At 45.9% G+C, this 26,912-nt stretch overlaps 1 protein-coding gene across 9 annotated transcripts in view; it reads right to left on the bottom strand.

Annotated features, from left to right (window-relative positions):
* HECW1 (HECT, C2 and WW domain containing E3 ubiquitin protein ligase 1) overlaps window positions 1–26,912 on the bottom strand; it is a 237,510-nt gene that overhangs the window by 91,385 nt on the left and 119,213 nt on the right. For 7 of the 9 annotated variants that reach the window (XM_077302971.1, XM_077302969.1, XM_077302973.1 and 4 more), the window contains 3 exons: window positions 18,128–18,222; window positions 12,127–12,205; window positions 6,537–6,706 (listed from right to left, as the gene is read on the bottom strand). In XM_077302971.1, the coding sequence (XP_077159086.1) occupies window positions 6,537–6,706; window positions 12,127–12,205; window positions 18,128–18,222 (344 nt within the window). The remainder of the gene's footprint in view (window positions 1–6,536; window positions 6,707–12,126; window positions 12,206–18,127; window positions 18,223–26,912) is intronic. The other 2 variants (XM_077302970.1, XM_077302974.1) reach the window with 1 other exon arrangement.

Genomic DNA, 26,912 nt, shown 5'->3' with positions numbered 1-26,912 from the left:
CAGAGGCAAAAGAGGAACTGAGGGAATGGTGGCTTGTCCCACTAGACGATGTGGTGCAGAGCAACAAAAACCGCACAGCCATGGGTACAATGGGATGGAGCACCCACATTATGGGGGGGGGGGGCAGGGTAGGAAGGAAAAAATGTCTGTGGCTGGTCTGCACAGGCACAGTTCCAATGTGGCTTTGTGTGTTCCCATGTTGAGTTTTTTGTCTCATTTACAGTGCCATTGTAAAAACGTTTTGCAGTCCAACAAGTGAGAGAATGTTCTGACATTGGTGCCACAGAAATTTTCGCCCAACAGTGATCTGAATGAAAATCCAGAGTATAGACTGGGCAAAGCAATTATGCCACTCCAGTCAGAATCTAACATCTGAACCCACCGCTTTTAGAGGGTATTCTCCTTATGCTGCTGTAAAGGTAAAGGTAAAGGTATCCCCTGTGCAAGCACCGAGTCATGTCTGACCCTTGGGGTGACGCCCTCTAGCGTTTTCATGGCAGACTCAATACGGGGTGGTTTGCCAGTGCCTTCCCCAGTCATGACCGCTTACCCCCCAGCAGCAAGCTGGGTACTCATTTTACCGACCTCGGAAGGATGGAAGGCTGCTGTACCACCACCATAATAATCAAATCAGAGTCCAGGAGCACCTTTAAGACCAACAAAGATTTATTCAAGGTGTGAGCTTTTGAGTGCAAGCAATTGAATAAATCTTTGTTGGTCTTAAAGGTGCTACTGGACTCTGATTTTATTGTGCTGCTTCAGACCTACATGGCTACCTATTTGAATCTCACCACCATAACAGCTAGTTTTCTTTCCTCTGGGACTTCACACAACTGGTAAGATGGGAAGCAGCAGAGGGATAACAGAATGGGAACGTGAAGCCCCTCTCAAATGGCGAACACCCACCCAAAATGATATTTGATGGGAAAAGTTGACCTATCAATTACATTTCACCCAGAATATACATTTAGACGTGTCTCCTCCAGGGCAGCTGATGATGAACATTTCACAGCAGAGTATGCATCTACCTTCTCATTACCCTGCTCCTATTTACCACATCACAGTATACTTCTGCCTTAGACAACATGCTCTGGGGAAATAACAGCCTGTCACTTAACAGGCCTTTTAGTTAAAAAAGAAATTGGGACACGGCAGCCTTGTAATGCTGACCTGATTTCCTTGTTGCCGACAGCCACTGAAAAGCACTATGGGATATGAGAAATAATTCTCAGCAGTAGATGGAATAAGGTTACTCATAAATGCCTACGCCTTAAGTCATTTGCAAGTTGCCTCACATGGGCAAGACTAAGCAGTTGAGCAGAACCAGAGCTGAGCCAAAATGGGTCATTCATGAAAAAACTTCATTCCCCTTGAAGTTCACTGTGTATGGGGTTCTTCAAAATGGGGCCACTGGGTAATCCCACTAACAAATAAACTGTTTTCATTGACTGTTTCTAATTTATGTTGTACACACCCTGAACCTGTCTAGGGGAGAGGTGATGATGATGTTGTTGTTGTTAGTTGCGAAGTTGTGTCCGACCCATCGCGACCCCATGGACAATGATCCTCCAGGCTTTCCTGTCCTCTACCATTCCCCGGAGTCCATTTAAGCTCGCACCGACTGCTTCAGTGACTCCATCCAGCCACCTCATTCTCTGCCGTCCAGGGGAGAGGTGATACAGAAACCAAATAAATAAAATGTCCACCCAGTCAGGGTGAAGGCTTCCATCAGGTAGATTTGGCTTTGTGACTCTTCTGTGTGGCCAACTCTGACAGTTAGTCCCTGGCTAAAGCTATGTACCCAGTATACTGTGCGGCCAGCATTTCCCGCCACATTCAGATATGGATTAAGTGACGTTATCACTAAATCTGACTGGATTTAAAAAGACATGATATCATCACACTGCCTAATTAACCCCCTAGTTGGCATGAAGTCTGAATATGTGTCAAGGGAACTCTGTGAGTCTTTTTTCTGTTGTGATTCTTGCACATTAGCAGACAGCATGCTTTACTTTAAAAAGTAAACCCCAAATCTGGGGCTTCTTCTGGTTTATAGAAACCCATATCCTAGTCATAGGTAGCCTTCTGGTGTGGTTTTTTTGTATTTGCATGATGGAGTCACTCACAATTACTGGAAATATGAAGGGTAACTTTGCCCCCTTGCTTTTGCCCATCTTTGCAGAAAAAATGACCAAGTAAGTACGTAACACTCACAATGACCAGGCTTACTGCAGTTCATGTTCCCTTACCAATACTCTTTTGTCACTCATAATTAGTAAGGAGATGTAGAGCTGGATGAGCTGAACCTGGGGTTTTTTTGTACCCCACTTTTTACTACTCAAAGGAGTCTCAAAGTAGCCTACAATCGTTTTCCCTTCTCCCTCACCAGGTGTCTGTTGTGGGGGGGAGAAGGGAAAACGATGAGGTAGATGAGACTGAAAGAGTTCTGAGAGAACTGTGCTTGGCCCAAGGTCACCCAGCTGGCTGCATGTGGAGAAGTGGAGAATCAAACCCAGTTCTCCAGATTAAAGACCACTCTAGTCCATTCAGGACATAAAGAAGACATGTTGGCAATACAAAGTTGGTATTTTCAGCAGAGAGAGGGAAATCAATGGAAGAAGAATAATTTCGAGGATACAAAAATGTCAGTGGGGGTACAAGGAGGAAGGGTACTAATTCTTTAGGGGGTGTGACTGACAGCAATTCAAAAGTAAGGTTCCAAATGCTGAATTGACAGAGAACTAGTAAGTGAAGGGTTAAATCCTTCACTGAGGCAGACAGCTTGAGTGACAGGCTGCTCCAGGAACCCAAGACCACCCAGTTGACTGCATGTGGAGGAGTGGGAAATCAAACCTGGTTCTCCAGATTAGAGGCGGCTGCTCTTGACCAATCCAGCACTTTGGCTTGATGTCCTGGTTTTGTGCCTTCACAATCTACAACCAAGACTTTGTTAAGTGTTGTTCTATATTCTCAGAACTGGATTATTCACTTGGTCTCAAAGGACCATTATGCACTGAGTGGAAGGTCCGCATTCGGGGTGGAATGGTGGCGGCTAAAATCACCAATTATGCATGCTGCAGGCGGCAACCGGGCGCAGAGTCAACGTATGCTGCCGAAAAAGCCGCGTTAGCGAGATGCGGAAGAAAGTGGAGCTTCCTGGGGCCAGGGCGTAACCAGAAGTGGCTCCGGATTAGCCGCGTGCATAATCGGATACTCTTGGTTTTGCCGCCATTGCATTCCATCCCGTGCGTAAGCGGTTTGCTTCCCTTCTTCCTCCTCTGCGTTCTCCATGCCGCCATTTCAGCGGCCGTGCATAATAGGCCAATGAGAACCTGTCCCCACCTTTTTGAGAACTGAAAACGACCTGCTGATTTCTTAAAATGGCATTTCAACTTACAGCATAGTGGCCCATTTGCAATCCATCATCATCATGAAAGCCTCAGAACTGTCTTCAAGGAGAGGACACATTGTCATTTCAAGGTGACCTTTACAAAGGCAAATGAATGGGCAGAGGGCTAAGAGCTTTCTGAATTAATCATCTGGGGAACATAAACTGACCTCCAGAGCAATAAACCAGTCATGCTCCAGGACCCACCAGGGCTACAGCATCATGGCCCACAATGTAAAAGGTAAAGGTAAAGGTATCCCCTGTGCAAGCACCGAGTCATGTCTGACCCTTGGGGTGACGCCCTCCAGCGTTTTCATGGCAGACTCAATACGGGGTGGTTTGCCAGTGCCTTCCCCAGTCATTACCGTTTACCCCCCAGCAAGCTGGGTGCTCATTTTACCGACCTCGGAAGGATGGAAGGCTGAGTCAACCTTGAGCCGGCTGCTGGGATCGAACTCCCAGCCTTATGGGCAAAGCTTTCAGATGGCTGCCTTACCACTCTGCGCCACAAGAGGCTCTGGCTCACAATGTAGACAGAGGGAAAAAGAGACACAGAGCTACCTGGACTGCACTGTTGCCTATCCGGACCCAAACTACAGTTTTGAAGTGGCACTGCAAGAGTGGGCCAAAATGAGCTATTTTTTAAAAAGAAGTTATTTCAGAACAAGCTCATCATGAGTAGCGCAAATACAACGCAAGCCAAGTAAGAACTGCCCACTGCTTGGTGTGGTCTGGCCAAAGCAACAAATAAAAAATGTTATGAAAAGTAAGTCAGAATTAGTACCTGAAAAAGCTAAAATGTTTTTAACAGGAATGTTCAAACAAGAATCTTCGCATACGTTGCAGTGTTGCTCTCTTAGCAATATGCAGCCTACAGAGCGTGAGCAAATATAAAACACCAGGGGACTGATTACCTTTCCAATACAAACTGCAGCGTAAAGTCCAAAGCAGCGCTTTTCCCTCACATTAAAAAAACTGACATTTATTTCCTCGGTCCCACAGGAAAGATAAGTAGATATGAAGTCTAGGTCACCTGATGCTTGAGGAAGTTGACGGCAACCGTTCTTTGTTAGAGAGGGGACCCTGACAGTGAGACATCAGTGTGACAGAGAGGGCTAATGTTTGCATTCGGAAGACATTTGTAGCAATTTTAGTGATGTACACACCCAATAGCCAAGAGAAGATCCTTGGGGGTGAATCTAAAAAGCTTGAGATCAGCAATGTTCTCAGTTCCCTCTCCCCAAGCTGAAGCTCTGCCCATCTCCTTTCATTTGAGTAAAGCAAAATTGTCTGGAGTGCAATCACACATCCCTAATTTACCTCTCATGCTGTTCCTTAGGGTCCTTGGTCCCCAGGAAGCATTTCCGAATGCAGCAGAACAAGAGAAGCAAGAAATTCCCATTCTGCTGGATCAAACTGTAATTTTGCCTGATCAATCAAGGTCAAGTCCCAAGGCTACATAGAGCTCGTTCCCCATCTGTTTCCTTCCTGAAGCTGAATTCTCCATGCTGTATCTTTAACCAGGACCTCTGCAGCAACAGGAAACAACGATTGAAATTAACCTGCTTAATTCTGAATCTGAGAACTACTTGATATTTTTCAGCTTCGTAATTGTCACAGCTATGTATGAAGCTGCTTTAGACTAGCACAAGATCGGCTATCCTGACTTTCTGAGCTCTTTATTGGTAAAGAAGAACAGAGCTCATGATACTTCTTGCTAAAACTGATTTGTTAGGTACATGCAGACCAATATATTTCCCCATCATCCTTTCCCTAAATGACACATTCATCTAGAAGAGATGGGCTCATGACTTTCCCAAGAGAACAAATGGCCCAGTTACACCCAGGTGCCACTTTCAGCACCCAAGGCTAAACTACCGATGTCCCCTCAATTTCCTCCATCATCTGGTACCATCCTGTAAACATAACTCTAACAAGTAGTCTACATAGCAGATCAAAGGCATAACCTAAAATGAGATTACACAGGCAAGCAGAAGAATGGTTCCTTCCCAGAAACCATTAGAAACCATGGAAGGATGCTGCAGCAGAACTTGACACATTGAGGGCCCCTTGGGAAGAAAAGCAGGATACAAATTTCTGAGGGACAGTAAACCGTGGCTACGGCCTAGGGAGGAAGAGTTCATCTGAAGCAGGGCTTTCCTGGCCACCTCCACAGAAGCCTTTCTGTCTTCATGCAATGGAAGGTGTGCTCAGCGACTGTGAGCATAGACCGAATGCCTCTCTCTCACCCCTGAGTAAGTCACCTGGCAAGGCAGGGCTTCCAAGCCAGAGATCTTATCTTCCAGGGGGGCTGAGTCCCGGCACTGAAACATTGTTAGAAGATCAGATGTTGAGTCCCATGGCACCTTTAAGCCCACAAAGTTTTATTCCAGCTATGAGCTTTTGTGTGCATGCGCACTCCCTCAGATACAATGGCATGGGTGACCAGATTTTAACATTGGTAAAGCAGGACACCATTGACCGGGGGGAGGGGGGGTTCTTGATTAAAAATTTGGTCTATATGGAGCAACAAAAATATTCATAGAACGCATAGAAGGCAAAAATAGTATTGTAATATATATTTTTTAATTTCAACATAAGTACAATTTGCCAGGTGCCCCCAGATGTCCCTCCAAAAGTGGGACAATCTGGTCACCTTATGAAGCAATCAGCTCATACTTGTAGGCAAAGTGTAAGCAGCAGATTAACATACATCATATGCTTGATAAACTCCAGAGACAAACAAGAATAGCAAGCTGGATTCTCTTCCAGAGGACTGAATTCCAGGGGGAACATGGGGGGGGGGGGAGTCAATAAAAATGTCAAAATGGGAGAGTGATGAACTTACAGCGATTAGCTGAGACCCTACCCTCACCCTCCATACGGCTTCTCTTAAGCATGGAGGTCCTACAGCCTTCCCATATCAATCCACCATTCCAAGTTATTTGTTAATTGTTAGAAGATGCATATCTTGAGTTTTGAAGAAGGAAAGATCAGAATGTGCTAGCAAGCAGCAGATCTCTCCTCTGGCCCCAAAGTTTTCAAAAGTGTTTGTACTCCTGGCAGGACGGTTATGCATTTATTCTATAAACTCAGGGACTACGACAGCAGAGTAGCATTATTATTATTTTTTAAGACAGTGTCTTACCTCCCCTTGCCAGGTCGGATTTACGGTATTGCACATGATCTTGGACCTCTTCTCTTGTCCATGGTGAGGCAGAGCTGGGAAGATGCTGTGCTTTCCAGGCTGGATGGAGATCTTTAAATATGGGTCTGGATTGAAGAACATGCCTTTCTTCAGACCAAAAGCTTGGAAATCTGCAGAAGGTTGAACATGCCCATTAGCATTCACTGGTCTACTCAGTAATAGATTGCACAGTCTTTTAAAATGGAGAAGTTACCAATGGGCTTCCCTTAACAGAAGCCCTACTGGAATCATAAGTCCTTCTTCTCTACCATTTTATTTCCAATGGTGGCCAAATAGACATTCCTGAAACTAGGGTCCAGAGACTTCTGGGTGTCCATGCATACATTCCACAGGGTCATGAGATCATTTCAGCACATGAAAACAGAATCCTGTTAGCTTTTAGGCATGAGAAGCAGGCGGAAGTGTCTTCTCCCACTTTCGAAGGTCTCCCATTGCCACTGTAGCCTGTGGTCCCCTAGCTTTCTTATCACCTAATCAAATACAACAATACTTTTAAACTGTATGCTGTTTTGGGAGTCTATTTGGCAAGAAATCTGGGTACAAATACACAAAGAATGTATACAACCGAGCAAATAAAACATATTTCCTCGTAATCTCAATGGCTCCGAAAACATGTTCCCCATAAATAATTTAAAAATAATTTAAAAATACAAAGAAGTTTGGTGCATTTTTCCAAGGTATTTCTTGGGGGATGTGAACTGAAGAGATTCAAGGGAGCAGTTCCCATTCTGGGTATGTATTTTTGCAATCCAAACCAATTGATGAATGACATTAATATGCCATGCATCATTTATGCTCGGTCATAAATCATAGCTCTTTTCACAACAAGTGGTACATATCAATCAGTGTGAAAATGTCAGGTAATTTCTCAGAAACAAATCACTGGAGCAGGAAGAAACACAAGGCAGAGCCAGCACATTCCTATATATTTTCTCAATCGCTCAAACTAGTATGAAGTTCATAACAAGATGAAAGAGCGAGGTTGTTCTTGCAAACAATGGTATTAATTGCAGTGGCATTTGGAGACAAACATATTTGCTTGGAAGATAATAAAGAGCAATTAAACATTTCTATAATGCTCAGTTGTACCAAATTAGGGCAATGGAAAATATGGGATAACTGAAATTGATCTTGGCTTCTGTTTAGAAGGAAACCAGTATGTACACTGGCCCGTACAAGAGCATGAAAAACCCAGGTAAGCTGTAAGGCATACCGGCAAATCATGAGCCAAGGATATAGTAGGGTGCATCCTACCCCTGTCCTGGTGATGGAAAGACACATTGGCAGTCTTCAAGCAAAGGTTGGATACACACTTTTCTTGGATGCTTTAGGATGCTCTGGGCTGATCCTGCGTTGAGCAGGGGGTTGGACTAGATGGCCTGTATGGCCCCTTCCAACTCTATGATTCTATGATTCTATGATTCTATGAAAGTGCCATCAAGCCACAGCTGACTCATGGTGACCCTGTAGGGCAGGGATGGGCAAACTGTGAACCTCCAGATGTCCATGGACCACCATTCCCATGAGCCCCTGCCAGCATTCGCTGGCATACTGCATCTGCTGTAGACTTCTGAGATCTCCACCCCAATTCCCTTCCTGAATTTCAAGAGACCCTCAGTAATAGAACAGGAGCATAATGTGGGTCTATATTGTGTATGGTAGGGAAGGCGGCATGATACAGTCTGATCTCATCAGATCTCAGAAGGTAAAGCAGGGCTAGTATGTTGGATGGGAGACTAATAAGGAAGAATCTGCAGAGGAAGGCAAAAGCAAGCCTCTTTGATTTTCATTGGCCTTCCAAGCCCCTTGGTGGGATCATCATACGTTGGCTGTAATTTGATGTGTGTGTGTGTCTGTGTGTAGAATCAACGAAGGTTGCTCTCATAGAATCATAGAATTTGGAGGGACCTCCTGGGTCATCTAGTCCAACCCCCTGCACTATGCGGGACACTCACATCCCAATCGCTCATCCACTGTAACCTGCCACCCCTTTGCCTTCACAGAATCAGCCTCTCCGTCAGATGGCTATCCAGCCTCTGTTTAAAAATGTCCAAAGATGGAGAACCCCACCTCCCGAGGAAGCCTGACTGTCAGGAACTTCTTCTGGATGTTTAGACAGAATTTCTTTTGAATTAATTTCATCCCATTCTTTCTGGTCTGTCCCTCTGGGGCAAGAGAGAACAACTCTCGACCAGAGAACAACCTGGCCTCGACCAGGGCTGGGGCCTTTTCGTTCCTGGCCCCTACCTGGTGGAATGAGCTCCCAGGAGAGCTGTGGGCCCTGCGGGATCTTTCAACGTTCCGCACAGCCTGCAAAACGGAGCTCTTCCGCCAGGTATATGGCTGAGGCCGGGGCTGGTAAGATACATCTAAACCCCCCCCCCCGGGATCTGGGATCTGAAGTGAACATCATCGGGACCTCCTTCTCCACCCGCTAGTAGTGGGGGGGGGGTTGGGTTTTTTCTGATTTTCCACCATGTTGGTAATGTTTTATGTCTTTTAAAGGGGTTTAATGGGGATTTTAAGACACTGTAACCCACCACGAGCCATAAGGGAGTGGCGGGAAATAAACGTAATAATAATAATAATATTATAATAATAAAAACTCTGCCCCATCCTCTATATGGCAGCCTTTTAAATACTTGAAGATGGCTATCAGATCCCCTCTTAGTCGTCTCCTCTCCAGGCTAAAAAGATCAAGCTCCCCCAACCTTTCCTCATACGTCTTGGTCTCCAAACCTCTCACCATCTTTGTTGCTCTCCTCTGGACATGCTCCAGCTTGTCTACATCCCTCTTCAACTGTAGTACCCAAAACAGTAGAAGATGAAGAAGATGAAGAAAAAGAGTTGGTTCTTATATGCTGCTTTTTTCTACCTGAAGGTGGCTCAAAGTGGCTTACAGTCACCTTCCCTTTCTTCTCCCCACAACAGACACCCTGTGGCGTAGGTGAGGCTGAGAGAGCCCCGATATCAGTGCTTGGCCAGAACAGCTTTATCAGCGCCATGGTTAGCCCAAGGTCATCCAGCTGGCTGCATGTGGGAGAGTGCAGAATGAGGCAAACCAGAGCAGAGTAAAGTGGTACCATCACTTCCCGTGATCTGGATACGATACTCCGTTTGATACAGCCCAAAATACCATTTGCCTTTTTTGCCACCGAGTCACAACGTTGACTCATGTTCAATGTTTGGTCTACTAAGACTCCTAGATTCTTTTCACACATGCTACTGCCAAGACAAGTCTCCCCCATCCTATATTGATGAAGATGGTTTTTCCTACCTAAATGCAGAACTTTACCTTTGTCCCTATTGAATTTCATTTTATTCAGTTTAGACCAGTTCTTAAGCCTATCAAGATCATCTTTTTTTCTGATTCTGTCTTTGGTTGTGTTTGCTACCCCTTCTAGTTTGGTATCATCTGTAAATTTAATAAGTATCCCCTCTAATCCCTCATCCAAATCATTTATAAATATGTTGAACAACACAGGCCTCAGGACAGATCCCTGGGGCACTCCACTTTTCACTCTTCTCCAAGAGGATGCTAAACCATTTACAACTACGGTTTGGGTACAATAACCAGTTACCGATCCACCTGACAGAATTAGGATCCATACCGCATACCAGCTTGTGAATAAGAATATCATGTGGAACCCTTTCAAAAGCTTTACTGAAATCCAGATAAACTGTGTCTACAGCATTCCCCTGAACCAGCAAGGTAGTTACTTTCTTGGAAAAAAAAGATAAAGTTGGTCTGACATGACTTGTTCTTGCAAAACCTGTGCTGAGTCTTTGATTTCTAAGACACTCTCTGTTCCAGCTGCTCAAGAACCGAGTGTTTGATTATTTGTTCCCAAATTTTGCCAGCTACAGATGTCAAGCTGATGGGTCGATAGTTACCCGGATCCTCCTTTTTCCCTTTCTTGAAGATGGGGACAACATTTGCCCTCCTTTGTTCTACAAATGGAAGGGCTATTATGGCAGTGAATTTGACCTTTTGGACCCAATTTACACTTGGGCATTGCAAGATAGGACAGCACCACGGAACAACATCTAACAAGGATTCTAGTAACTAACAATATGGTATCAAGTTATGAAACGAGAATACTACAAGACATTCATGGAGGGCATAGCAAAATCTGGCAGGCAGTTGTGGTAATATCCAGCACAGGTGTCACAGAATTACATGCAGATATGTGGGGAAATGTGGCATGGGAACAGATGCTGTTTCACACTAAGCGTGTGCCAAATAAAATCTCTCAGAGAAAGGGGAAGAAAATGAAATGGAATAATCTCATTTAAAGTACCAAGGCTTTTAGATTTTTCTGAAAGGAAAAAGATCGAGTTCATGAGGAAAAGCCAGAGGAAGTCTATTGGGAAAACTTTTAGGGCTGAGGGCATGATAAATTAACACTGAGTGGGTAGTGAAAATGGTTGAGGTCATAAACCGACAAGGAGAAAAATTAAACATTCACATGTTGCTAATAGGGATGACTAACTGTCTTCAAAGAGGAGGAAACAGAAGAGAAGAACAGACAATCTAAGAGAGCTTCAGGCACAAACATTCATGACAGCCAGTGTAGTCTTGTGGAGGAAATGTCTGACAGGTTCAGATAGTCACTCGACTGCAAAACTTGCAATCGGTCTTCCAAGAAATACCCAAGTTCCTCAAAAGATAGCTGGGGCGGGGGGGAGTCCCCAATAAAACCTCCTTGCACACTTTCTCATTTTAATTATTTCATTTATACCCCACTTTCCTCCCCAATAGATACCCAAAGTGGTTAACATCATTCTCTTCATCACAAATCTGTGAGGTAAATTAGGCTGAGAGGGTGTGGCTGGGCCAAAGATCATCCGGCCAGTTCCTGTGGCAGAGTGAGAATTCACACCTGTGTGTCCCATATCCTAGTCTGGCACAATAACACCCATGATTGGCTCAACAAAAGCCTGCTGGATGATCTTGGTCCAGTGATGCTTCCTCAGCTTATCCCACCACATGAGGAGAGGTTGAGAGAGTTGGGCTTGTGTCGCTTGGAGAAGAGGAAGGCAAGGGATGATAGGATGGCTGCGTTGAACTAAGTTAAAGGCAGGCATGTTGAAGAGGGGGCCAGCTTGTTCACTGCAGCTTTAGAGACAAGGATGAGGAGCAGGGGGTTCAAATCACGGGAAAGGAGCTTCCACTTAAATATTAGAAAAGCATTTTCTGGTGGTGAGAGCTGCTTACAGATGGAATAAGCTATCTCAGAGGGTGGTGGGGTCTTCATTGGATGTTTTGGAGGAGACTGAATGAACACCTGTCAGGAGCGTGTAATTTTTAAGTCCCCAAGAAGGTGAGGGACTGGACTGGATGGCCTGCTGTGGTCTCTTCCAGTTCTGTGTGACTCTGATTCACCTCACAAGGGTATTTCGAGGGTAAAACAGAGGTGGGGGAAGAGGGGACTAAAGCAAATGGTCCAAAGGTCTTTGGAGGAAGAGCTGCATAGAAACATACCAAATACATCAAAGGGGGCATTAAAAAAGTCAGAATAAAGCATACCTGATAACGAGAAACTGATCAACCTTCGGTTTCCTTGCCCTGGGACTGAATCTTCGCTGGTGATACTTTTAAAAATCTGCTGGAAGGCGGGGGAAAGGGGGAGGAATGGAGAGAGAATTTTCATCACATTTCTTTCTTTTTGAGTGAAAGATGCTTAGTTACTGCTGTTTCTATTGACACAGCCAAGTCTGAATCAATGACAAGCAATCATTAGGCAGCCTCTGATCAAAACAGCTTTTGTGACCAGCTAACACTACTGCCATCACAGGAGAAACAGAGGCCAGTGGAGAGCTTCTTCGCAGACGAGGAGCAGACAAAAGCAAGGAGTTATAGCAACGTTTATCAGTGTGCTTTATAAGTGCTGATAAAAAAGGCACTCCTTTATCTTGTTGTTTGCAAACAACATTTATTTATCACTGCAAAAACAAATTGCTCCCGACTGAATGGGTAATATGACCACCCATTATTCAGCTCGCTAGTCACCATTTCCTTCTAACAAACTGACATACAGGTTCCTATATTACTGCCAAATAAATATCTTTGTACTTCTGTGCTTCGTTCCTAGGGACAGAACAATCCGGGTTGTGCGTCTGCATTCTTTCTTAAGAGCTAGAACCAGCAATTTGGCAGGAAAGTGGAGTGTGTATGTGTGCATGAACGAACTACACAAGAGCCAGCTTGTTGTGGTGGTTAGGCGTGCGGGCTTCTAATCTGTGGCGAGGCGGGTTTGATTCCCTGCTTCCCCACATGCAGTTAGCTGGGTGACCTTGGGCTTGCCACAGCACTGATAAAGCCTCACTTCCCTCACAGGGTGTCTGTTGTGGGGGGAGGAAAGGGAAGGCGACTGTAAGCCTCTTTGAGACTCCTTCGGTTAGAGAAAAGCAGCATATAAGAACCTTCTTCTTCTTCTGAATACATCCCGTTTCATCCCTTCAATAGCTCTTTACTAAGTCTGTCTTGGAAGCTGGTTGGAAAGAGGAAAGAAATGTGCAGTGGGTATCTCTGTCCAGTCAAGAGTGTAACATCCACACGGTGAGGCAAAGTTATAGCCAATTTATGGAAAGCCCTCACAGGGTTTTCAAGGCAAGAGGTGTTCAGAGGTCATTGGCCATGGTCGTGGTTCTGCTTACAGTCGCCTTCCCTTTTCTCTCCCCACAACAGACACCCTGTGAGGGAGGTGAGGCTGAGAGAGTCCCGATATTCCTGCTCAGTCAGAACAGCTTTATCAGTGCTGTGGAGAGCCCAAGGTCACCCAGCTGGTTGCATGTGGGGTAGCACAGAATCAAATCCAGCTGGTCAGATTAGAAGTCTACACTCCTAACCACTACACCAAGCTGTCAGGGCTTTTAGACACATGAGTTTGGGCTGCTTGTAGTACTACGAACACGGTGATTTCTCTCTCCATGCTTATGTAGGACCTTGACTCAGAGGTACAGCTTCCCACATTCCCCACAGGGCCAAGCTATCATGCTCCAAGCCCCGCAATGAGGCCAGGGACTCGGGAGGAAGGGGGGCAGGCGCCAAAGCCATCGCCACGGGGCTCGGAGCAGCCTGTTCAATGCAACTGGGGTGATAAATGACATCCAACACTTAAAGGAGGAGTAGTCAAACTGCAGCCCTCCAGATGTCCATGGACTACAATTCCCATGAGCCCCTGCAATGGACATCTGGAGGGCCGCAGTTTGACTAGTGGAGGGCTGCAGTTTGACTACCCCTGACTTAAAGGGCCATCATGTTGGAGCTAACTTATAGCAATCCCTCAGGGGGGTTCAGGGCAAGAGACTTCAAAGGTGGTTTGTCGTTGCCTTCTTCTGTGTAGTGACCTTGGTCTTCCTCGGTGGCCTCCCATCCAGTTATTAAACGCCACAGGACAACTGACTTCAGCATTCCCCATCAGGAAGAAAGGTCGGGTGTATATAGAATATGTACATAAGTAAGTATCACTGGAATTAAGGAATACACAGAGTTACAGAAGACTGAAAACAAAGCTTGATCCATATTTATTTTTACACTACGAGGGGTTAATTTGACCCCCTTTTCGGACCAGATCAAAAATATTTTGCCAATGAAGGACTTCCACTCTTCCCCACGTGTTTATCATGAATGCCATTTCATTAACGGTTACAACGGAGCTCTTTCAGAGGAGCCCGGCTCTTGCACAGACAACTGGAGTCCTAGAAACAAGATGTGTTGCCTGAGGTACATAATCAGCCACTGGAGCGCAGAAGGTTACAAATCTACTTTGCAATTCTGCATCTTTGTATAATTTGTTTGATTACGGCGCTATTACGCAGAGGCGATTATTGCTTCTATTATATGGTCATAATAGGAGACGAGATTGGCAGGAGACAAGGGATATCATGAGTGCCTCAGAACCGTGAGCAAACAAATGGCTTTGGTAATGATTGTCTCGGTGCTCCCAGAGGAACCCCCCCCCCCACGACAAAGCATGCCAGTTGCTTTCTAACATTATTTGCTGGGCTGTGCCATGCGCCAAACGGCACGCATTAGCTCTCCAGTGGTTGCCACACTGGAATACAAAAAGGTCTCTCTTTGAGCAAGCACAGATCTAGCAAGAGTGTGCATTTATTATTTTAAAAGGATGATGAAGAAGAAATTACAAGGGCCCTCGTTCAGAAATCCAGAGCTTATTTCCTATAAAGGATCCAAACGGTACACACCCCAACTGAACATCATAGTGGAGTATTGTGTTCAGATTTGGGCACCCCAGTTGAAGAGGGATGTAGACAAACTGGAGCATGTCCAGAGGAGGGCAACAAAGATGGTCAGGGGTTTGGAGACCAAGACGTATGAGGAAAGGTTGGGGGAGCTTGGTCTGTTTAGCTTGGAGAGGAGATGACTGAGAGGGGATCTGATAGCCATCTTCAAGTATTCAAAAGGGTGCCCTATGGAGGATGGAGCAGAGTTGTTCTCTCTTGCCCCAGAGGGACGGACCAGAACCAATGGGATGAAATTAATTCAAAAGAAATTCCGTCTCAACATCCGGAAGAAGTTCCTGACAGTTAGAGCAGTTTCTCAGTGGAACAGGCTTCCTCAGGAGGTGGTGGGTTCTCCATCTTTACGCATTTTTCAACAGTGGCTGGATAGCCATCTGATGAATAGGTTGATTCTGTCAAGGTTCAAGGGGGTGGCCGGTGACAGTGGATGAGCGATAGGGTTGTGAGTGTCTTGCACAGTGCAGGGGGTTGGACTAGATGACCCAGGAGATCCCTTCCAGCTATTATTCTATGATTCTAATTAAATTAACCTGTGGTTAATTAACCTGTGGTTAATTTCAGTCTCTCTCCTCCTCAGTTTCCCCCTTGGAGTTCTGTAGACTTTATAATGCTAGGAAGTTAAGACTCTGGGAATATTGTGTCTGGAACTCCCATTTCTGTTTTTAAATAAAATGCCATTCTTGGAAATGCAGGGGCCTGGTTGTAGATAGGGACAATTGTAACAAAAAGGGGAGATCGTTTTTAAGCTTTCCCTTGCAACTTTCCCCCAGCTTTAAAAGATCCTGCGGTACTGCCAAATTGGGGCATATGCATCTGTGCTCATAAGTTTCCCCATCAGGGCATATAGAAACAAAAAAGTGCTTAATTCCATAGGTGATATTCTCCCCCCAAATGCCTGCCTGCATGCCCACAAAGGGCTCAGTTCACACAGAAGGCTCCTTCCAAGGTGGTGGGAAAGGGGGGCTCAGGTTGGCTTCCATGATGCTATTCCAGCACCAAGGATGGCTGAAATCATGAACTGGGAAGAGGGAAAGAGGCAGAGGCAGAATGAGGCATGACTTCAGCGTTCTTCCGCCTCTGACATTGCAACGCAACAGATTGCAACACAAATATTTACAGCAGGGGTAGTCAAACTGCGGCCCTCCAGATGTCCATGGACTACAATTCCCATGAGCCCCTGCCAGCGAATGCTGGCAGGGGCTCATGAGAATTGTAGTCCATGGACATCTGCAGGGCCGCAGTTTGACAGGAACACCATTTTGCGGCTGCTAAGGGTAAGCGAGTGATTTGCTGAACTTCCCGCAATGGCCCAACCATACAGGCAAGTCAAGGGTCAGATCCCCTGGATGTTCTTCCCTCTGCTGGCAGAACTGCCCCTGCTAGCCAAATGGGCCCACGGGATCTAACCCCAACGTCCAGATCTTGTGCTTCAGTCACTTGCCACAGGGTGGAAATGATGGCTGCCAAGCTAAGTAGGTCGGATGCCTCAAGAAATTAGAATTGTGGCTCTAAAGCCACAGGTGGTCGGCAGCTGGCACCTCCAGAGCCCAACCCAGCCTGCAAGTTGGATACCAGCGAGGGCGCTGACCAGTTCTGCAGCCACAGAGGGCTGGATATTGCACTGTCATGATGCCTTTGCTTGCAGCCGGATCTTCCCGTGCAGACGAGCCAATCTGGTAGCCAACAACCTCTATGGGGCAATGACTGCGCAATATCCAGCTATCTTTGGGACGCTGCCCAGAAAAGCCATTGAAAGGGGGTGACTTTGTTCTCGCCTGAAGCCTTGCAGTCAGGGCTAAAAGCAAAATGAGAAGCCTATGGAAGAAGGCTGGGGAGTGGATGGCTCAGTGGCAGGGGATCTGCCTGGCATGCAGAAAGTCTCAGGTTCAATCCCCAGGCTCTCCTGTTGGGTAGGAAGTGATGTGAAAGACCTGGATTGACAATATTAACTTAGATAGACTCAAGGCCTGATTCGGTATAAGGCAATGTTCTGCATGCTCTTGAGAACAACATTTTATGCTCAGTGTGAAAGTAAGGCTGTGTGGGTTTAGGGAAGAAGGTTTCTTAATTACTGGAATGAATTCAGCCCAGTAGACACCACTTGCTTAGATCGTTTCCCTAGACTGGTACGTCTCAAGTACAAACTAACAAACGCTTGCATACACTGATGGGTCAGAAGTGAATCGATGCTATTTTATTCCATTTCCAGACTCGTGAATGGCCTATTTAGTGTTCCCTACAAAATGTAACTGATTGGATTGAATAGTAAATCTTAAAGTTTAACTCAGAAGGGTTACCGTGTTCTTGGCAACGATTTAATTGGACCATCTGAGAGACCATGTACTCATGCCTGACGAGCGTAATATGCCTCAAAACCCAAGAGAATTAGTCACCTCTGACACAGCAGATCTTTAATTTCGGAAGCTGCATGCCTGCATGATGCGCTGGAAAAGTTTGCCTCAGAATGATACAAGAGGCCATCATACAGAGGTCGAACACAAGAAGAAGAAAAATTGGGTTTTATACCCCACTTTTCACTATCCGAAGGAGTCTCAAAGTGGCTTCCAATCACCTTCCCTTCTTCTCCCCATGACAGATACCCTGTGAGGTAGGTGAGCTGAGAGAGCTCTGACAAAACTGCTCTGTGAAAATAGCTCTAACAGGACCGTGACTAGCCCAAGGTCACCCAGCCGACTGCAAATGGAGGAGGAGTGGGGAATCAAACCCAGCTCTCCAGGTTAGAGGCTGCCGCCCTTAACTATTGACACCAAGATTTGGATGCTGAAGCCCCAGGTCCAATCGATGGCATCTTCAGATACAGGATCTTGGGGACCAGAGTGATGGAAAGGGTTACCTCTGTCTGACCCTGGACATTTGCTGCCAATTAGAACAGAAAAGTCTGGGCCAGGTGGTCTGTTTTGGTAGAAGGCAACTTCATTAGCACATGGATCGAGGCAAGGGAGCCCAAAATTTGTGACAAATAAATATTGCACTCTACAAGCTGCCCAGCTGACAGCATTTACTTAGCGCTGCATAATTTATGTAGTTGATCCAAAAGGCATAGAACACGGGTGGCGAAACTGTGACTCTCCAGATGTCCATGGACTACAATCACCATGAGCCCCTGCCTGCAGGCAGGGGCTCATGGTGATTGTAGTCCATGGACATCTGGAGAGTCACAGTTTCGCCATCCCTGTCACAAGGGAAGGTCACTTGATGTCACTTAGATGAGCATGGTTAGTAAAAGGAAAAACGTAGCTTACGGGAGCTGCATTATTCTTCACTGTGACACTGGGGGTGGTCGCACGCAGGGCCCCGCTTACTCCATGGTAGTATTTGAAGCAGATCTTTGTTTCGGCTGGAAAAGAAAAAGTAACCACAAATTAACAATAAACAGCAATTAGCTCTTATCTGTTGACTATGACTGGCCGCAGAAGGGGGGAAACGTGTTTTTATTTTCCACCCTAAAACAAGGATATCATGTTTCTCATGGCTGCAGGTAACACATATAGCTCTCAGGAACTGCTCCTCTACTCAGGAAAGGAGCCAGGTTGAGGCCTAATAACCAACATTTGATTTCATTTGATTTCATAGGCCTTTCCGCCTGCATCGGCGAGACTGCTTTCCTTCAGGAGGCTTATACTGTGCCTCCCCGCCGACCCATGATAGGAATTTTATGGGCAATATTAGAGTTTGATTTATACAGGGAATTTTAATCTAAATGAGATTTTATGTTGCGTTTTAGAATGCTCTGTGATTTTAAAGCATGCCGTGATCCATCCCGAGTCTGTCAAGAGGGGGCGGAATAAACGTTTAAAGAAATAAATAAATCACATTTGAAATCAGCGGGGCTACAAGTGATCCGTGGCAGCCTCAAAAGTTCAGAATAGCCCAAGCTTATCCGAGCCCGGAAGAGCCTCTTGTGGCGCAGAGTGGTAAGGCAGCCGTCTGAAAGCTTTGCCCATGAGGCTGGGAGTTCGATCCCAGCAGCCGGCTCAAGGTTGACTCAGCCTTCCATCCTTCCGAGGTCGGTAAAATGAGTACCCAGCTTGCTGGGGGGTAAAACGGTAATGACTGGGGAAGGCACTGGCAAACCACCCCGTACTGAGTCTGCCATGAAAACGCTGGAGGGCGTCACCCCAAGGGTCAGACATGACCTGGTGCTTGCACAGGGGATACCTTTACCTTTACCTTTATCCGAGCCCGGAAACTAAGCAAGATTTGGCCATGGTAGTTCTTGGACGGGAGGCTGCCAAAGGAGACCAGTGAGGCTGTGCAGACAATAGAAAACTGTCTCGGATCACCTCTTTCCTTGGAAACTCCACCGGGAAGGGGGGGGGGGAGTCACCATAAGACGGTTGCAACTTGACAGTGCTCAGTTGTGATCACTTATGATAATATCCTATTTCCCCACAAATGATTGATTGATTGATAATTTATTTATTTAAGAAGACCCTGGGGGTATTGTTTATTGATACAGTCTGTGATGCTTTACGAAGTACAATCAGATGGAAGGTCCCTACCCTGAGGAGTTTACTGTAAAATACACACCATTCAACATCCATGTTGTTGTTCGGTGTGTATTTAAATCAGGGGTGGTCAAACTGTGGCCCTCCAGGTGTCCATGAACTACAATTCCCATGAGTCCCTGCCAGCATTCGCTGGCAGGGGCTCATGGGAATTGTAGTCCATGGACATCTGGAGGGCCGCAGTTTGACCACCCCTGATTTAAGTTCTATTTATTTATTTATTATTTTATTTATCATACTTCTATACCGCCCTCCCCGGAGGCTCAGGGCGGTTTACATTATAACAGAGAACCATACATAAAACAGTCTGTAGAACATATACATCGATAACCAACAATTGCAACCAAACACAACACAGTATAACAGCAAACAATCGTAATACAAACAGGTCCAGGGCTTGTTGATGGGATTCTGAGGGGGGTGGCTTATTGATTGAATTCTGAAGGGGGGTGGGGGGAGCAGGGGCCCTTGATTGCTGTAGATTACGTCTGATCTCGGCCAAATGCCTGGTGGAGGAGCTCCTTTTTGCAGGCCCTGCGGAACTGTTTAAGCTCCGTCAGGGCCCTGATCTCCTCTGGGAGCTCGTTCCACCAGGTAGGGGCCAGAACAGAGAATGCTCTGGCCCTGGTCGAGACCAGATGGACTTCTTTAGGGCCAGGGATCCTTAGCTGATTGGAGGCAGTAGAGCGTAGAGCTCTTTTGGGGGCATAGACGGGGAGGCGGTCCCTCAGGTACACTGGGCCCTGACCGCGTATGGCCTTGAAGGTAATTACCAGAAACTTTAGTCTGATCCGGAATTCAACTGGTAACCATTGCAGCTGATGGAGAATAGGCCGGATATGGGACCTCCACGGTGTTGCCGTGAGGATCCTGGCTGCTGCATTTTGAACTAGTTGTAGTTTCCGGGTCAGGGATAGGGGCAGGCCTGCGTAGAGCGAGTTCCTTTCTCATAGTTCCTTTCTCGTCTTGGGTACCATTTCCCTCCAGTTTCTTTTGCCTCATGGTTTCCGGTCTAGTTTCCCCAACACTGCCACGGAGTCCAGTTGGTGGAAGTGAATTATCATGACATACATCCTCATGGCACAGCAGTGCCCTAACATCATCAAGGAAATCAGGCAAGCTGCTGCTACAGACCAGGGGAAGAGTTCACCAGCAGCATTAGCAAAGGGGGCAAAATCTGTGAGGCCAGGGACAAAAAAGGTACAGCCAGAACAAAAACGCCATCGAAACTGAACAAATGACTTTGTAATAGTAGGTGAGGAATGAGGATATCACCCCAGATGTGATGTGCTTTTCCACACTGATGAAAAGGAACACAAAACAAGGCAAAAACAGTTCCAGCGCAGTCTTGCCAAAACAGCTGTCGAATAGGAACAGCCTGGGGTGCAGAGCTATCAATTCTACCATAATTCAGGAGCAGGGCTGCTTGTGTCGGTTCCGAAAGGTAATCAGCTTGGTTGATCAGGCCAAGCGGCAGCTGAGCCGCCAACTCAGATGGAATTCTTGTTTTGTGATTTTTCTCTACAGGAATTTAAACAGCTCAGCGGCTGGGCCTTCTCCTCCCTTTCCAAGCACCCTTAAAAAAAAGCTGATGGCATCGAAATAATTGCAATGCATACAAATAAAGATGAGCCTGGCTCTCTAAATTAATCAGATCTCAGGGTTCCCCCCCCCTCCTGGTATTCCTGCAGCCCGAAAGTTGTACAGAGCAGCTGCAGCTGGGATAACGTTTCTAAATACCTCATTATGCAAGCTGTATTCAGAGAAACCCCTCGAGTTTCTTGTGCACAAAGGAGGTCCCAAAGAGACAAACTCTCTTTTTGCTTAGCGGATACTGTTTCTTGTAGCAGTGGGCTGCTCCTATATATGGTCAGGGTAGGGCAGGGGATTTGAAGACTTCAATATAGTTAGGCAGAATCAGCACAGGTCGTTGAAATGCCAAGGCTGTGGAATCCAGGAGCCCTAAGTCTCCTTGGACACTTATCAGGGTTCCTCAACAAGAACCTCAGTATTGGTGGGCACACATGAGTCTACTGCAGGGAACTCCTGGAGACTTTGGGGGTGGAGCCTCAGAGGGCAGGGTTTCGAGAGGGGAGGGACTTCATCATTGGGGTATAATGCCGTGCAGACCACCAAAACAGCCATTTTCTTCAGAAGAACTGATCTCTGTTGCCTGGAGATGAGCTGTGGAACTGAAGAATCTCCAGTGATCTTATAATGTGTCAGACCACTGGTCTATCAGCATCAGTACTAGGGTTGTGCACAGCGGTGTCCGAATCGGCCACTCCAGGCTGCTGCTGCCAGTGCCACACTGCAGGGGGGGGGAGTGTGCGCAGGTGCATACACTCCCCACCCTGTGGTGCAGCGCTGGCTGCGTTGATCTGGAGTGGCCGATTCAGACACCGCCGTGCACAACCCTAGTACCGCTTAGTCTGACTGGCAGATCTTAAAACAGAAGTCCTTCACATCATCTGCTACCTGCTTTCCTTAACAGGAGATGCTGGGGACAGAACCTGGGACCTTCTGCATACAAAGCAGAAGTTTCACCCCTGAGCAATCACCCTTTCTTGAAAAACAGCTCTCTGCTACTGATCTTGTCCTGCAGCTAGGGATGCCAGGACTGAGATAGGAAATACTTGGAGTTTTTCGGTATGGAGCCTGAGGAGGATAGGCTGGGGGGGGGGAACTTACCCCCCCCCGAAATCGATTTCAGAACTACATTCAGCTGGTCTGATTGTCTGACTTGTTTTAGCGGTTTTATTGTCATGTTTAGAATGAAGTTTTGCATTCTATTGTATTTTTAAGAATTAATTGTACTGTTTTATATTGGAAAGCTGGAAAATCCCCCAAGCCAGCTACGCTGGGAGGGGTGGTAAATAAACTGAATGAATAAAAATAAATGAAAATAAACTCAACATCTGCCCTATGACATATCCTCTGCAGCCCACAAAACTCCCATTGTAGCGGCTTGAGCTGTTGTCACCCTTGAGTTTGAAATAGCTTCCTGAAGCTCAAGCTAAGACACAGTTCACTATTTATTTATTTAAATTTTATACCACCCTCTTAGCAAACTGGCTCAGGGTGGTGTACATCATTTTCTTTTTGGATATACAGATAGTTGGATTGATTAATATATGGCTCCGAGACAGGTCCGATAACACCTGAAAACCCAGAGCAACATGATAATTATTACAACATGTGGTAAACTGGCAAGTCCTCGTAAAAAAATAGGGCATTTTAAATAATATTAAACAGGAATAGTGTAATAGAAAAATTAAATTACCAGATAGACAGATAGTTAAAAGCAGGTACATTAAATTTAGAATTAAATTAAAACAGAAGAATGACAATCTGGATTGAATGTCAGCATCAACAGTCTCAGATATCTGTCACACCATCCCTTCAAAAAAATTAGTTCGTTATTATATCCAGTTTAGCTTTGCAGTGTTGTCATGTGTGTTTTGGGAGCAATGCCTGAGATGGTGCATCAGGTCCTATAGATCTTGATGGAGTGAGACAGATGTGATACCCTCCCAAAGTTGCCATCTAGCTATTCTGGACATTGTTTCATGTTTTGAAGGTGTTTCTGCTGCTGTAATTAAGAACCTATTGAAGTATTAATTGGGTGGGAAAAAACCAAGGAACACACAACCCACTGGCTGGTAGTCTCTGGCTTCCTTTTTTTGTCTTCAAGCCTGAACAGCACACCTGGCATTTCACAGATGGGGCCTGTTCTACAATCTGTCACATTAAGGAGGGTTACCAAGAGGGGATGGCATAGTTATTAAAATGGATGCAGAGCATGGCAAGAAGGTTAAAAGGGTTTTCTTAATGTGCAGAGACGTACTTCATGATTTGTCTCCATTGTGTGTTTCAAAGGAGGCTTGGGGGAGCGGGGGGAGATGAGCACCAGACAGCCACGGTTGAGCACCCTGAAGATCCAGAGATTTCATGAAGGAAGGTATAAGCTCCAACCATCTGAAATCAATGGGACCTAACAGTGCTTAACTTTGGCTGGATCAATGCTTATGTCAAAAACATTTTTCTCTGGGGGAACATGCAATGCTAGAAATATAGCAACAGACAGAAGTTCCCACCATATATGCCTTTTAAAGGAAGAGGTATGGGAGAAAAATCATGTTTTCTACCAGGTGATATATTTTGTGCGTGGTTGCCAACTACAGAGAGAGGGAGGGAGAGAGAGGGAGAGAGAGAGAGGGAGAGACCTTTTCCACACTAGGAATCTGGCCCAGTGTAGAAGTTAAGTCACAGGGCTGATTACCACTTCTGGACAATGTTGGCACCCGTCCAGGGCAGTCCCAGGCCTAGCGCAATGCAGGCCTTAATCCATGTTCCCCTGCTGCGGGGCAAATGCTTCCATCTGGGACCACCCTAGACTGGCACCAACATTGCCTGGAAGTTAAATGTCTGGCCTCAGCACGCAATGCCACCTGTGTCATGTTTTCCATGCAAAAATTGCTGCGCATTATGCAGACATTTTAGAACAGACCACAGGGCCCACCCCAGCCCCTCTTCAGTCTGTGGGAGCAATCCAAAGCAGGTCTACTTAGAAGCATGTTTCACCAAGCTCAGTCAGACTTTCTTGCAGGTAAGTGTGCACCAGACTGCAGTACACATTTAGCTCCACTGAGCTCAAAGGTACCTCCACGGTTCAAGTTTGTCTGAATTGAACCCTGCAGTTTTATTTTATGCTCAAAGTCCTGCTTGTCTTCAAAAGTAAATTTCCCCCCAATATTTTTCTGTCCAACTTTCAAAAGCAAATACCCATCCACTAAAAACAAACAAAGGTTTTATAAAGAGAGTGATAAGGAAAGCATGGAAGTCCTCTCTTGGGGCCACTTATCCCTTGGAATCAGGGCGTAGGATGGCCAAGCAACAGCACGGTGCAGTCGCCCCCTTGAGAAATGACCTGAGCGAGGAGGGCATTTTTATAAAGGAAATAGATGAAGGGAATCATAGAATCATAGAGCTGGAAGGGAACGTAAAGGCCATTTAGTCCACCCCCTGCTCAATACAGTAAGGTTGTAAACAACAACAGACTACTAGGAGCTGGAGCTAGGAATGTAGCAAGTACTATGAAAAGATGACAAGGAAAAGATAACCTAAAGCAGGGGTAGTCAACCAGTGTTGGCAGGGGTTCATGGGAACTGTAGTCCATGAACATCTGGAGGACTGCAGGTTGACTACCCTGACCTAAAGGGTCCTAGTACACAGGTTTCAAACTGCCAGTTGATCACAGGATCTGATTTTCACACCCCTCTTGACTTCTGCATCCCAGTCCATGGTAGGTCTTCTACAGTTCCTGGTTCAGAAACTTGTTTTTATGTTGTTGGCAAGTCACAGTTGGCCTGTGGTGACCCCAGAAGGGTTTCAAGGTAAGAGACATTAAGAGGTGGTTTGCTATTGCCTGCCTCTGAGCGGAGACCTTGGACTTCCTTAATGGTCTCCCATCCAAATACTGACCAGGGCTGGCCCTTCTTAGCTTCCAAGACCTGATGCCATCGGGGTGCCAGGGCTCTCTAGGTCAGGATGCAGGGATTGTTTTTGCCTCCTTGCAAAAAGAGTCAGCTAGATCAGATAGCCAAGGTCATTGCCTCCATTCAACTGGAGCAGACAGAAGTTGGGTTGGCAGATCCATCTTCTCCCTGGGGATGACATAACTGTCCATGGGACTCGTGTGCATATCAGTTATCGTACCAGCCTGACAATTTCTAAAGATCAAGGACAGAGAGAATACAGTGTATCATTTGCAATGAGTTTCAGTTTGCAGTCCCATCGGGTAATTTTACACCCTCAAATGCATTTAGCTTGTCCAAAAATAAAATGTGAAAGAGAAAATGGTACTCTGCAACATGGAGAGTGTTGACACATCAATGACCATTTTCCATGGGTTGCTTTGTCTTAAACTTCCAATTCTAAGCCTGCTCGATTCAGCCATGGACTATCACTGAAACTCCTTATGGAAGCAGTCCTGGCAGCTTGGCAGAAAAGAGCCAACAGCTTTGGAAGGACGGTTTTGTACAGATGCATCTTTGCCTCTCCGTGTTCTCCCTTCTCCTTATATGTTCTAACTCAACCAAAATTTAATTTCTGAGGTTTCTTAGGGCAAGGTCCTGGGGTCCCCCCCCCTTGTCACTCTGCAAAGGTCTTTGTACCCGGATGGCTAGACCGATATCTTCCTCCTCCTCCTTCTCATAAAGACATTGGCTTAGGCCTACATCAGCCTCTGCACCCTTCTTGCCTTCTCCCCATTTCTTTAGCTCTGTTCATCAAGATTAATCGTCTTTTTCTTCTATCGCCCAGAATTTCACTCGCTCTTTATAATCCTCTCGGCTCTTCTTTTGCTGAAAGGTCAGCTTGGCCTTAGCAGGCTTAACTTTCACTAGAAGGGTAGATTTATTATCTTGAATGTAAAAAGCAACAATGCCAAGATTAAGCCGGCCCACCCCTCCCCCACCCAAGATCATCAGCTCTCCCAAACCCCCAATGCACGAAACAACGAAAACCCATTCTGCTCAGAGAAATACTCCACATGTGTGCTGTTCTCTGTTTCCCTACGATCCATTGAGGGAGGTTTGATGGATGGTGGACAGCATTTCAAAGAAGCCGCAGGTTACTTTTACAATGTTGATGCTTCAGTTAAGCGGCAGGTCGAGCTTTCCTTAGCTAAGCATTTTCTTGAAAATAATACCTAAGCAGGAAGGAAATATTATCTAAAAAGTCTCTTTATGATCAATTTTGTCCAGCTTGGGGGGGGGGGGAAGAGAAGCTTAAACTGCATTGACTGGCAAGCGTAATGCACTGAATATTCATATTGTAAAAAAAAATCAGGCCACAGAAATTACCAAGCAATAGTTTGCATGCGTGTCCATACGTACAGGAAACAGAAAGACTGCCATTTGGCTTAATAGCTGCTTTGTATGGCAGTCTCACAAATCAAATCAGCGCAGTACTCAACCTTACGATAATACAGCATGATCAGATTACCATTCTGCATTCCTTAATTACAGCGGACATCGACACCGATCACCGCTGGTTGATTAAATTACTGTGCCGAGTCAGTCCCTATGTGCTGGCTCATCATTTTCTTAAGGCGTTTCAGAGCTAAAATTCATTGTCTTCTAAGCACATATAAGAAGCAGGGGGACACTTCATATACAGCCCTGCTCACTGCTCAGTTCACTTGCCACCCATGTTAAAAAAGACAGCCATGTCAAGGCAGTCACGTAACTGGGAAACTCGCATGATAAAAATGTAAAAATTTCCATAACTGGAGGGGGGGGGACGGAAAAAGAGATGAAATTCCTGCAGCATTTAAGGATGGAGGGGGGCGATAAAGGAAGACCAGGGTCGCCATGCAGAGGAAAGCAATGGCAATCCGGCCTGTTCTCCAGTATCTTTCAACTTCAGGGTCCCCTTTGGTTCCTTCTTTTTGGGCACTGTTTTACTTTCACTGCTGCTCCTCATCTTTTCCTGAAAGGTCCCCCAGGGGAGGTCC

This window comes from Paroedura picta, chromosome 11 (assembly GCF_049243985.1).
Source record: "Paroedura picta isolate Pp20150507F chromosome 11, Ppicta_v3.0, whole genome shotgun sequence".
Classification (NCBI taxonomy): domain Eukaryota; kingdom Metazoa; phylum Chordata; class Lepidosauria; order Squamata; family Gekkonidae; genus Paroedura; species Paroedura picta.
This window is presented reverse-complemented; position numbering and strand designations above follow the sequence as displayed.